At 46.1% G+C, this 13,153-nt stretch overlaps 1 protein-coding gene across 2 annotated transcripts in view; it reads right to left on the bottom strand.

Annotated features, from left to right (window-relative positions):
• Nucleotides 1-13,153, bottom strand: part of CHD6 (chromodomain helicase DNA binding protein 6) — a 194,667-nt gene that overhangs the window by 122,545 nt on the left and 58,969 nt on the right. For both annotated transcript variants that reach the window (XM_088480666.1, XM_088480667.1), the window contains exons 6-7: nucleotides 12,941-13,006; nucleotides 3,269-3,327 (exon numbers count right to left, since the gene is read on the bottom strand). In XM_088480666.1, the coding sequence (XP_088336792.1) occupies nucleotides 3,269-3,327; nucleotides 12,941-13,006 (125 nt within the window). The remainder of the gene's footprint in view (nucleotides 1-3,268; nucleotides 3,328-12,940; nucleotides 13,007-13,153) is intronic.

Here is a 13,153-nt window from a genome sequence, read left to right as displayed (position 1 = left end):
CTATCAGTGAAGCAAGCCATCATTAGGCTGAAAAATCAAAACAAACCCATCAGAGAGATAGCAAAAACATTAGGTGTGGCCAAATCAACTGTTTGGAACATTCTTAAAAAGAAAGAAAGCACTGGAGAGCTCAGCAACACCAAAAGTCCTGGAAGACCACGGAAAACAACTGTGGTGGATGACAGAAGAATTATTTCCCTGGTGTAGAAAAACCCCTTCACAACAGTTGGCCAAATCAAGAACAATCTCCAGGAGGTAGGTGTATATGTGTCAAAGTCAACAATCAAGAGAAGACTTCACAAGAGTGAATATAGAGGGTTCACCACAAGATGTAAACCATTGGTGAGCCACAAAAACAGGCAGACCAGATTTGAGTTTGCCAAACAACATCTAAAAAAGCCATTACAGTTCTGGAACAACATCCTATGGACAGATGAGACAAAGATCAACTTGTACCAGAGTGATGGGAAGAGAAGAGTATGGAGAAGGAAAGGAACTGCTCATGATCCAAAACATACCACCTCATCAGTGAAGCATGGTTGTGATAGTGTCATGGCGTAGGCATGTATGGCTGCCAATGGAACTGGTTCCCTTGTATTTATTGATGATGTGACTGTGGACAAGAGCAGCAGAATGAATTCTGAAGTGTTTCGGGCAATATTATATGCTCATATTCTGCAGTTAAAGCACATCCTGTTTGTTTTATTTCAAAGCCATTGTGGTGGTGAATAGAGGCCAAAATATGAAAAGTCTGTCAATGTCCCAATATTTATGCACCAGACTATTTCCAGGACTAGGAAAGACTCATTGCCTGAACAACTGTATTCCTTCCTGAGGATCGTTCCAGGCTCAGTGTCTCCTGTGTTTCCAGAGCTTTCTCCTGTGGATACTCTCCTTGCTGAAACTTAACCATAACTCACTTGTACCATCGCTGTTTGCATCTCAGTGCTGCGGCTTCCATGCCACATACAGATAACCACTTGGACTGTTTACCATTGCCGCTGTATACCGACTCTCCACCTCTTTACAATCCTTCAAACGGGCTCTCAAGACCCACTACTTCATCAAAGCCTTCCAGCTCCCATTCTAACTTGCTGCTACATGCTCCCTCCTCCTGGTTTACCCCATCTGTGTCACACCTGTTTGTCTGCCCCTCCCCTTTAGAATGTAAGCTCTTAGGAGCAGGTCCTCTACCCTCTTCTGCTTCTCCTTACTTTACTTTCATCTACTTCTTACCCGTCACCAGGGCACCTAACACTTGGTTGCTTGCGCTCTGTTGCATATCTAGGTGTTATGGACACTTATGTAGCAATGTATATTATCCATGTCCTTGTTTTATATTGTATTGTACTGTAAGTCACTTGTCAAATTATTTGTTTATGTACTTTGTAAGGTGCTGCAGAACACTTGTGGCGCCATATAAATAAAGGATAATAATCTCAGCACTGCGACTTCCACGCCACACACAGTCCGCTTGTTGCTATCTGAATTCCACCTAACGCTGTGTACCATCTATTAGCGCTGCGGCTCCCACGCTGCACACAGACTGCTTCCAATTCCAGCTCTGTCAGTGTACCTGCGGTGCATACCATCTGCTGTTGCCACACATCTTATCACCTTTGTGGATTCCACTCTGCGTTGTGCGGGCATCATCTTGACTGTGTTGCCAGTATCACTACACTCTGTGGCTATAGTGGGTTACTGCATAATCTAGGTTGACTCTTTTGATTACCCTGTACTGTGTGCTCTTGTTTTGGGCTGACAGTCTGCGTTGGGGTTCCAGGTCTAGGGGGCATGATCGGGTCAGTCTTATAGCATCGAGGTGTTCAGTACTGTGTGTGCCTGAAGTGTCTCTCTATCCTGAGTTCCCCTTCCGGATTATGGTCCAGGTCTTGCTTAAGAGTTGTACCAGGAATATAGCTTCATTAGTTCTTCCCTGGTTACATAAGACTCCTATTCATGACTTGGTTCCCAGGTTCAGACCGGCAGTGCTATATTGTTTCGAGTTCAGGTTCTTCTGGTCACTGGAGTAGTTCTCTGGCCTGATTGTCCTCGGACCATTAGGTGAGAGGCTGCCCAGTGGCTTGGGCTCCTGTTCCAATTCTAGTATCCTTGCATCTCTCTGGATCCGTGATTCTTGGTATCTCTAGTCTGCCAGTACCTGTATTTCCTATGAGTCGTGGTATCTTGAAGCCTACCAGTTTCCTGCACTCCTAAGTTAATACCCTGGGCCCCGTGCCAGATCTACAGAACTGTTCACCTTGTCTCGTCATCAACTTTTGAAGGATGCCCTGACTATGTCCATGTTGTGCCATATTTTCTCCATATATTGATAATAGTCAACCATGTAATATGCAAGAAAAACCTACAAGAAAAGCAACAGCTGACCTTTGTTTGGGCTGAATCACAATCACTCATATTAAAGCCAGGTGTATGCTAATTGCATTTCAGCATGATATTGAATGTGGTAGGTTAACTCTGAACACAGCTACAGTCCCATTAGAAAATGATGTGCATACTAATGCAGTTGTTATATGCAAGGTTACATTAAAAAAGGTCTCACATAATTATATCACAAAAACCTGTGTGTGTAGATTTAGAATATCTACTGTATATCAAAAGGTTTTACATGCCCCTGCAAGTGTGGAGAAGGAAGTAAAACATTTTCTGCACTCGAAATTGTAGCAGTGCAAATTGACTGCGCACAAATAAAGTAGAACTAGCCAATAACTAGTGCTGAATGTAACATTAAGGACAACTCTTAAAGAAGTGAGGGCAGCCATGAGTGAACAGCAAGGGAATGTAAGCGTTTAAGGCAATTCAATTTGCCTCGAGGCTCCATAGTAGCCTTGTGGTTCATGTTTATACACCCATTTATAGTAATTAAACAATCACTCATCACACAAAGACATAATAACCCACAAGGCTTCTGGGAACCTTGCAGCCAATTCAATTGCCCGTTTGGTTTGACAATAACCTCACACATAGGACAAACAGGACAGAGGAAAATCTGATATGCCAATCAAACACAGATTTTTCAGTTTGCAAAAGAATTGTTTTGGTGGCCGCGCGCTGTATGAGATGGTTTGGTAAAAACATTCAAATTGCTCAACATGGCCTTCCCTTCCCATATATACCAAGCACTAAACAAAAGACAGAAAACCTGATAAAATTAGCTAAATTACATTTGCATAGGTATAGTATGCTAAATAAAAATATTCCTTAACATAAAATTGTATAGAACATGAAACTGGTACAAGTGACATACAAATTTCTGTACTTGACATAAAATTCCTCCACCTCCACTGGCATTCCTCCAGGAGTGAACTGAAAGACAAGAGTATAGCTCATGTTATATTACAGGAGATCAGAATAACAAAATAGGGCACAAATCCCCTAATATAAGTTGGCTTAAAAAAAAAAGATAACAATAAGACTCATATATATCAGAATTTCAGGAAATTACCAGATGACCTATAAGATTAGGTTATATTTTATTACGCCCAAAAAACTTCCCTCTAAAAGGAGCAGGCCTCTTCTTACCAGTTTTTGCAGGAAATGAAAAACATGCAAAAGTCCATTATATCAGATGGAGGAAGGATCTATGATCTGAAGAGACTGATGGCCGGTACACACTAGATGATATGTCGGCAACATCGTCTAGTGTGTACGCTCAATATCGTCAGCAGCATTGCCCGTCGGACCTTGGACATCGTCAGTAAGGACCATGCTGCCGTATGCAGCATGGCTCCTGCCATCGCTCCCCACATCAGCAAGTGTGTATGAACTTGCCGATGCCGGGACTCCCGCTGGGTCCCGTCGCACGACAGGTCAGCTGGGGGCACATCGTTAAATGTGTACCGAGCTTAAGAATTAACTTTCTGGGATCAGCGACGTGCAATGTATGAGAGTGTTGTTCAATATCAACTGAGGTAGTGAAAAATGTCCCTGCTCGTCTACACTTCCCTTCGCTCTCAGTCTTCCCCACACCCCATTTTTTTTTACGTTAGTTTGTAAAAGTTAGGTTAGATGGTATAGTTTTCCTCGGTTACAATTTTATGCATATTTGATATCCTGCTGTTGTTCCTTTCGGTTTTGTTCTGTAATAATATTGGCTACCTGTTATAGTACAGCTTGTAACAATTCCCTTTGATGTCACTCCCCATTCTGTTCCTTATAAAACCTTAAAGAAATATCTAAAAGTCTGTTTTGGCTCCATCCTGGGGAGGTTCTGACTGAATGCTCCTCTCATCAAGAGGGTGAAGTAGCAAAGGCAACAAACCAACTGTTTATGTTGTTTCTCTAAGACCTATTAGTGAGCTTGGTTGAACACATGCGAGGGACGTCTGAATATGGCTGGATGTGGCTTTCAATATGGGTCTGATTTGTCCATAATTTCAGCTACAGCAACCTCAGTTCGAACACTGACATGGATTCCAAGAATACTCTGAAGCCAATTGTGTTTTTCGAGTGAGTCTTATTCAGTCTGAATAAGGTCATTAGCCAAGAGACAAATCTACATAAAGTATGTGATTTTTAGCATGGTCCCATATAGGGTTCCAGATCAAAATTTTCTTAAAATGGGACAAGTCACATAATTATTTCAGCAGACACACATCACAGTTTTCTCCAAGAACGTATTGGTTGTTACTCTGGTGGAACATTTCACTAAATGACCAGCCTTCAATACTGAGGGCCAGTATCCTTTCAATGACAATTACAGTACTTTGGTCCTTGGCAGAAGAGAAGTTTTCCCAATCATTGTCCTGGAGTTAAGAGATGTTCTAAACACTGTAGTTCAGGGACATCTTTGTTGCAGGGCAATTCAATAATAATTCAGTTAGACAATGAAACTGTGAGAGGCAGGGCGGCACAAAGAGCTCACTCAAAGAAAGGAAATTAGCAGGATAATGTGTTAGGCTCTGCTGATATTGGCTTTGTTCATACAAGGGTGATAAACTGGAAGGTCAATTATCTCAGAATGCATGCCCTGCTTCCTGTGAACTCTCAACATAGAGTCTTTCAGCAGATCATGAACAGAAGTTGTAAACCATATAATTAAATGGATGGCATTCCGGTTGAACCAAAAGGTAGAGTGATTCTACTCCAAGAAAAAGGACACACAGCATATACAAGGAACGCCTCCTTCTGCACCATGGGATTTTCAATGGATTTATCTGCCATGCATTATCAAATCGGGAAAAAGAGAAGAAGTATGCTTGCTATTGGTGGCCCAGGCTAGCTAGCCAAAATTGTATTAGTGCTTGGACATTATGATGCCAGTGGGTCTGTTAAAGGTTCTTCCTCCAAAACACTATTTGTTAACACGGGGACCGTTTTACCATCCTTGATTAGCATGTCTGACTTTAACGCTGTGTTTCAGCAAAAAATTACTTAAGGGTATCAAGGACTTGGGTTTCTTGATATGAGAAAAGGAAGTTTCCTGCTAGCCTCATCTGGTTAGCAGGGTGCCGCAGCCAGAATCTATGCAGCAGTGCCACCTGGAGTGTCCTTGGGACGCTTCAGACAGCCACACCGCTGCCCTCACAGCTCCCCGGAGCATCCTCAGGATGCTCCGGGCATTGCTGTAATCATCAGCGATTGTGGCCCTGCCCCTGTGTGACATCACGCGGAGGGGGCATGGCCTGCACCAGGCCCACAAATAAGGTTATGTATATAAAAATGGCCCTCGGCAGTAAAAAGGTTCCCCACCCCTGATATAGATACTCATTTAAAACAGAGTTTCTTTATCTTTCAGGCTTTTACACTCTGTATTCTTCTTTGAGATTACACTTTTACCTGAGGTGCAGAGTCTTCTGCAGGATGTGATGCAATTGTAAGCACTATACAGTCCACAACTAGCCCTTGAGACTTATATTTAGTGTTCATGTCATTACAACATATTCCCTTTAAACCATTCAATACATAAATGTGAGGTTTCTCACATGGAAAACCGATGTTCTCATGGCCATTCACATGGCTAGGAGGATTTCTGAGTTGTTCGCTCTGTCTTAAAGGTCTCCTTGTTTGACTTTTCATAAGGACAGGGCTGTTCTCCAGATAAAATCATATTTTAAACCTACGATGGCTTCATTGGAAGAGTTATGCTACAAGAACACTAGAGTTTAGAAAAACTACTGATCTTCTAGCCCTCATTATGACACCCACAAAAGAGGCTGGCCTGCGTCAGAACAGGCGATAGTTATATGGATCACTTCCGTGATTCATTTTTTAGTGGGACAGGGAAACCTGTTACTGACCATATTTTTTGGTTTTACAGTTTCCTGCAGAATGGAAATATAGATTAGTAAGGAGCACAACATATATTGAATATTTAAAGTGCCAAAGTCCTAACATGGCTCTATATCCCACTCTCCAGTGTCTCCCAAAGAATTCAGAGAAAATAATTTAATGCAAGTATGAAAATCCATTTTGATTACACAATGTAATTAAATAAAAACTGGAGAAAAAACAAACAAACCACAAGGTGCAAATACTATTAATAGCCAATGTATATAGTATATTTATATTTTATGCAATATTTTTTATAAAGACCAACAGAAAGCTTTAAGAGGTTTGTCTGTGTCTCCTTTCTCTCTGTCAATTTAATTTGTACCAACCCAGATACATTACCAGTATCATCAGAGCGCATAGGCCTGTTGCTCGACATGTCCAGAAGAGCTTTACATGGAATTGTATTACAGAACAAACTCACAAACAATGGAAATCTAATGCATGGTCAACTTTGCTGTTAGTTAAAAAAAAAAAAAAAATCCTTTTGTAATTCGTGGAAAGAATTGCAGTTGGACCTTTACTATATCTCTTTGTACACAGAAAAGGGAACACTTTAATAATAAAGAGATATGGTAAGAACTTAACCTTGTTATCTCTATTTCTACGAAGTTCATAGGGATCCACAAGAGACCTTGGGGTATAGACAATGACGTAGTCGTCGGGCACCTCAATAGTTAATTTTCAGCTTCCCAGGATGCACCGGGACCCCTCTCCTATACCCCACCCCCAAGCCAAGGCCAAGGCATACTCAGTTACGTAACAAACCCATGGCTGGAGGAGGAGAAAAAGAGAGAGAAGAAAGTCTGGAACACACAAGTATCACACACTCACAAAAGAGGAGACGGAAAACCGGTGACCAGAACACAGCCCATCTGCAGCACAGGTGCGACAGGGTGGGGAGTCCTTGTTATTTCTCTTTCTACGGACTTCGTAGAAAGAGAGATAACAAGGGTAAGTTCTTACCAGCTCTCTTATTTTCTACTGCAGGGTCCATAGGGCTCCACAGGAGACCTTGAGGATGTCCCAAAGCAGTCTCTTCAAGGGTGGGGACGCTCCTGTGCAGAAAGGAGAATCCACCACCCGAAGGATGCATCCTGAGAGGAGACTGTATCAAAGGCATAATACCTTACAAAAGTTTGGACAGAAGACCACGTGGCTGCCTTGCAAAGCTGAACAGTCGAGGCGCCACGGCGAGCTGCCCACGAAGGACCCACAGACAGTAGAAGGAGCAGTAACAGAGGGCGGAACAGGAATGCCCTCATTAGTGTAAGCCTCAGAGATCGCCAAGCGAATCCACCTAGCCAATGTTTGTTTATTGGCAGGCCATCCCTTCTTATGGAAACCATAAGGACAAACAAAGAGTCCAATTTCCGAAGAGAACTGGTACGGTCAACATAAATCCTTAGCGCCTGTACCACATCCAATGAGGCCTCACCAGCAGAGAGGTCTGGGGAATTAAAGGCCGGCACTACAATTTCCTCATTAAATGTGGAAACTAGACACCACCTTAGGTAAGAAACCAGGGCGAGTCCGAAGCACCGCCCTGTCCCTGTGGAAAATCAGAAAGGGGGGCGACAGGAGAGAGTCGCCAAATCTGACACCCTTCTGGCTGAAGCAATAGCCAGGAGAAATACAGTCTTAGCTGTAAGCCACTTGAAATCCACGGAGCCCAGAGGTTCAAATGGCAGTCCCTGGAAAGCCCGAAGGACCACAGCCAAATCCCAAGGAGCCACTGGGGGGGACAAAGGGAGGCTGTATGCGAAGTACACCTTGCATAAATGTATGGACATCAGGAAGAGGTGCAATCCTACGCTGAAACCATACAGACAGGACAGAAACATGCACCTTTAAGGAGGCTAGGCGAAGACCCAGATCTAAGCCAGCCTGCAGGAAAGCCAAAACCCTGGATATCCGAAACACCTGTGGATCGTAACCTTTAGGGCGACACCACTCCAAGTAAGTATGCCACAGCCTGTGGTAAATCCTGGCAGAGGCAGGCTTCCGAGCTCTGAGCATGGTGTTAACCACAGAGCCGGAAAACCCCCTGGACCTTAAGAGGGCCGTCTCAAGAGCCACGCCATCAAAGACAGATAACCTAGATCCGGGTAATGGCAAGGACCTTGAGGCAACAGCAACGGAGTGTCGAAGGAGAGATCAGTGACGTCTGGGCCACGCTGAAGCCATCAGCAGGAGAGTGCCTCCTTTTTGCTTGAATTATCGAAGCATTAGAGGAAGAAGGGAGAACGGAGGAAACAGGTACGCAAACTTGAAGGCACACCAGACCGACAGTGCGTCCACTAGTAGAGCCTCCGTGTCTCTTGTTCTTGACCCGTACACCGACAATTTGTGGTTGTGTCGGTACGCCATGAGGTCTATTTCGGGAAGAGCCCACCTGTCCACTAGGAGCTGAAACACCTCCGGGTGAAGGGACCATTTCCCTGGATGCACGTCTAGATGGCTGAGGAAGTCCGCTTCCCAGTTGAGCACTCCTGGAATGAACACTGCCGAGATGCCTGGGAGATTGCCTTTCGCCCAAGTCAGAATGCGGGACACTTCCACCAGTGCCGCCTGACTTCAAGTCCCTCCTTGGCGGTTTATGTAAGCCACCGTGGTGGCGTTGTTTGACTGGACTTGCGCGGGTCTTCCGTGAAGCAGTAGCTTTGCTTGCTGAAGAGCTTTTAGGACCGCCCTGAGTTCCAATATATTTATTGGAAGGACGGACACTTCCTGCGTCCACCTTCCCTGGAAGAAGTGTGGACCTGTCACTGCACCCCAACCCTGGGGACAAGCGTCTGTCGTCAGGAGGACCCAATCCGGAATTAAAAAAGGGGCGCCCCTTGGTGAGATGACTTGTGTGAAGCCACCAAGTCAAAGAAAGACGCACCTCCGGAGAAAGCACCAATGTCTGGGTTCTTATCCTGTGTGGAGATCCATCCCACCTGGAGAGGATCAGAGTCTGTAGAGGCCGGGAATGAAACTGGCCAAACTCCACCATGTCGAATGTCGACACCATGGAACCCAGTAACTGCATTGTCGAGTAAATCGACACCCGGCGACTGTGCAGGCACCTGCGTACCCGCATCTGTAAATTGGAGATCTTCTCCCTGGTTAAGAAGATCCTCTGCTGTTGAGAATCCAACAGTGCCCCGAGATGTAGCATCCTCTGTGAGGGTGTCAGGGAGGACTTCTACCAGGTGATCAACCATCCGTGAGCTTGCAGCACGGAGATTGTCGGTTGCAAATGCTGCAGAAGTATCTCTAATGACTTGCCTAGCAACAGCAGGTCGTCCAGGTAAGGCAACAGACGGACCCCCTGTAGCCGCAGATGGGCCGCCATAACTGCCATCAGCTTGGTGAACACCCTGGGTGCCGTGAACAGATCAAACGGCAGGACCTGAAAGTGGAAGTGTTGTTGAAGCACTGCGAACCGGAGGGACCCCTGCTGAGTCGAAGCTATCGGGACTTGAGGGTATGCATCCTGAATGTCCAGAGACCACATCAAATCCCCAGGCTCCACAGCCAGTATAATAGACCGCAGGGTTTCCATCTTGAACCGAGGCACTCGGAGAAACTTGTTCAGGGACCATTCGGTTTTGGAACCAGAAAGAGGTTGGAATAGTATCCCATACCCCTCTGGGGAGTAGGAACCGGAACTATAACTCCTGTCCGGAGCATAGAACGTATAACCTTCTGAAGTTCCAATGCCTTTTCCTGGTCCATCTGAAGTCCCAGAGGGAAGATTTGATGAGAAGGTCTGCTGCGGAAAGAGAGGTTGTACCCTTGAGAGACCACTTCCCTTACCCAAGTGTCTGTGGTGGTGTGACACCAGCACTGGGCGAACTGAAGAAGTCTGCCTCCAACCTTGGGGTGCCCCAAGGAGAGGCCCGTCCCATCAGGCTGAAGGTTTAGGGCTTAGCGGCAGGACGTCTAGCACTACAAGCCTGTTTCTTGGGCTTTGCGACCTTCTTGTTTCCAGAGGGTCTGGGAAAGGACTGGACTTTAGGTTTACCCTGAGGTCGGTAATTCCGAAAGGACGAAGTTCCGGAATCCGAAGGCACCTAATCAGAGGGTAAACAGGCAGACTTGGCCGCCGCCAAGGTGTCCACTATTTAGTCCAAATCTGGCCCAAACAAGACCTGTCCATTGAAAGGGAGGCACTCTAGCCCTTTCTTAGACTCTGCATCTGCTCTCCAAGACCGCAGCCAGAGAGAGCGTCTTGAAGACATAGCAGCCATAGAAATACGAGATGTTAGGAGAATAACATCCAGAGCCGCCTCATTAATATATGTGGCAGAATCTCTGAGGTAACCTACCAGTTCTATCTGCTCACTGGTAGCCTCCGCGGGCAAAGACGCCTCTAGGGAATTTGCCCAACATTCCATGGCTCTAGCCACCCAGCAAATAGCCATAGATGGCCTGGCAACCCCCCCGGAGAGGGCATAGATGGACTTCAAACACACCTCCACTTTCCTATCCGTAACATCCTTTAAGGATAACATGGACGGTATAGGAAAGGTCACATACTTTACAAGGCGAGTAATAGGAGAGTCCACCCGAGGAGGAGTTTCCCAATTTGAGAAATACTTTTTCTCAAACAGGTAAGTGGCCTACAAACGTCTTTGCGGCTGGAACCGCCTGCCTGGTGTCTTCCAGGCTTCCTCTAAGAGTTCAGCCAGCTGATCCGACAGGGGAACAGCTGTAGCTGAACTCTTAACTTCCTTAAAGAAAGCATGTTTGGATTTAGCGGTCGGGGTATCCTCGTCCCCAATATCCATAGCCACACGGATGAGGCCGTGTACACAGATTTTAGACTTAGGTTCAGCCTCCTTCTGAGGGAGCACTGACTCCGATAAGTCCTGAAATTCCCCTTTATCAGTCGACACATCATAATACGTGGACTGAGAAGACAGCAATTCCTTCCTAGCCATAGGGCGTAGGACAGATTCGTTATGTAATATCTCCGTCAGGTTTTACACCATGGTGAAGAGAGAATTGACCCACATGGGTTTAGTGGACACCTGATAAGGTGTAGGTTGTAATGGCATATTTTGTGCCACAACCAGCTGTCTGGGTGTACCCTGTAAGGAAAAAGGCATATCAACCTGCGTAGCGTACCCCAACAGTGGGGACACTGGAGGAGGTGCCGCAAGCCGTCCCACCAGGGTATTTAGAGCCTGTACAAAACAAGCCCAGGGCAGCTCCTGTGAGGAGGTAGGCCGAGCAGGTGAAGCTGCATTTCTGGTACATGCAGTACACAATCCTCCCACAATCAACTCCCCCTCATTGAGAACTGCAAAACATTTAGTGCAGGACTGCAATTGTAGAGGGAAATCAGCCTGTCCAGATTCACTACCAGGCATGTTGAATGTATGTGTCACACTTCCAGATCAATTAATTTGGACTGTGAAGGAACCTAACACCCTGCCAGCACTAATACCGCAAGGGCTAGTGAAAGTACAGGAATAGCAAAAATGGCTGACAGTAGAAGTTGAAAACAGTCAGGCAGCGCTAGCAACAGACGCATACAATACAAGCTGCACTATATTGCACTATTATCAACTAACTAGACCTAAAGTCTAGTAGGAATAGTGCTACATACACCAACCTGCTGGAGGATAGGTATGTAGGGGGACCCAGGCACCGCAGCTCCCAGTGAGACCAGCGTCTATGCACAATAAAATGGCCGCCGGAGGACTCAAGGGAGAGGTGTCTGAGGGAGGAGCGCTGACTACAACTGCCAGACCACAGTGGAAAGGCGCGTAGTGCAGAGGGAGAGGGGCCGGCTGTGCCGTTCAGGAAAGCCCGCTCTCCTGGCATGCCATTAACCTCTGGGATGCCACAACGTCTGCAAGCTGTGGCCACACAATCCTGGTGGTCTAGTGGCAGCGCAGGCGCAGTGCCTGGTGTCACACGCAGCCACTTCCCAAGGTCCCCAATCCCTGGGAAGTAAATTGGACTGTGCCATCAGCTGGTGCCCACCGCGGACACCACGCTGCTTACCTGCAACATTCCCTGTGTAATCCGGCCACAGTCCTGGGCGTCTGGGGGCTTTTGCCAGCCAAAACCCCCAGACACCTGCCTCGATCCCCAGCGCAGTGCCGACGTTTCGGCGCCAGCAGGGTGTCGGAGTGGCAGAATGGGCGTCCCCTGGACTGCCCATGCTGACCACTCTTGCAGGATAAAACTATTTCTGGGGTTGCTTAACGCAGCCCCTCTTGAAGTGACCCTACTCCAGCCGGGCACCTACGGAACTGAAGATGCCTTAGCCTGGGGGCGGGGTAAAGGAGAGTGCATCCTGGGAGGCTGAAAGTTAACTACTGAGGTGCCCCGACGACTGCGTCATCGCCTATACCCAAAGGTCTCCTGTGGAGCCCTATGGACCCTGCAGTAGAGAATAAGATTAGTGTGTCTCTCCCAGTGACCACATGGACAAACTTCAACAACTATCTCTCTCTAATCAGTAGTTTTCAATATTTAATAGCCATTAGATGCTGCAGGAAGACTCGGTTGTTAAAATGTACCTTAATCCCATTAATATTGTTATTGCATAAACTACTATCTGGGCAAAATATATAACCAAAAGTAAATATAAACAAACAGAACACAATAATAATGCATAGTAATGCATACTGGCATAGCAACTCACCTCTTTTTGAAATACTCTTGAGGACAGGATCCTTTCTATAATGTTAGCATCATCTTCAGGTGGTTCCTGTTACAGATTGAGCATGACATTTTTAATATAAATACATACATACATATAAGCATAAGAAAGTCTACAGATTTGTCCTCAATAAGCCATGCAGCACGATTTGCCTGACGCGAGTGAGCCGCCAGGTCACGCACTGCTTTGCGATTG

Source organism: Taudactylus pleione, unplaced genomic scaffold, assembly GCF_031769625.1.
Source record: "Taudactylus pleione unplaced genomic scaffold, aTauple2 ptg000256l, whole genome shotgun sequence".
NCBI lineage: Eukaryota > Metazoa > Chordata > Amphibia > Anura > Myobatrachidae > Taudactylus > Taudactylus pleione.
The sequence above is the reverse complement of the archived record's forward strand: the minus strand, read 5'-3'. Positions and strand labels throughout refer to the sequence as shown.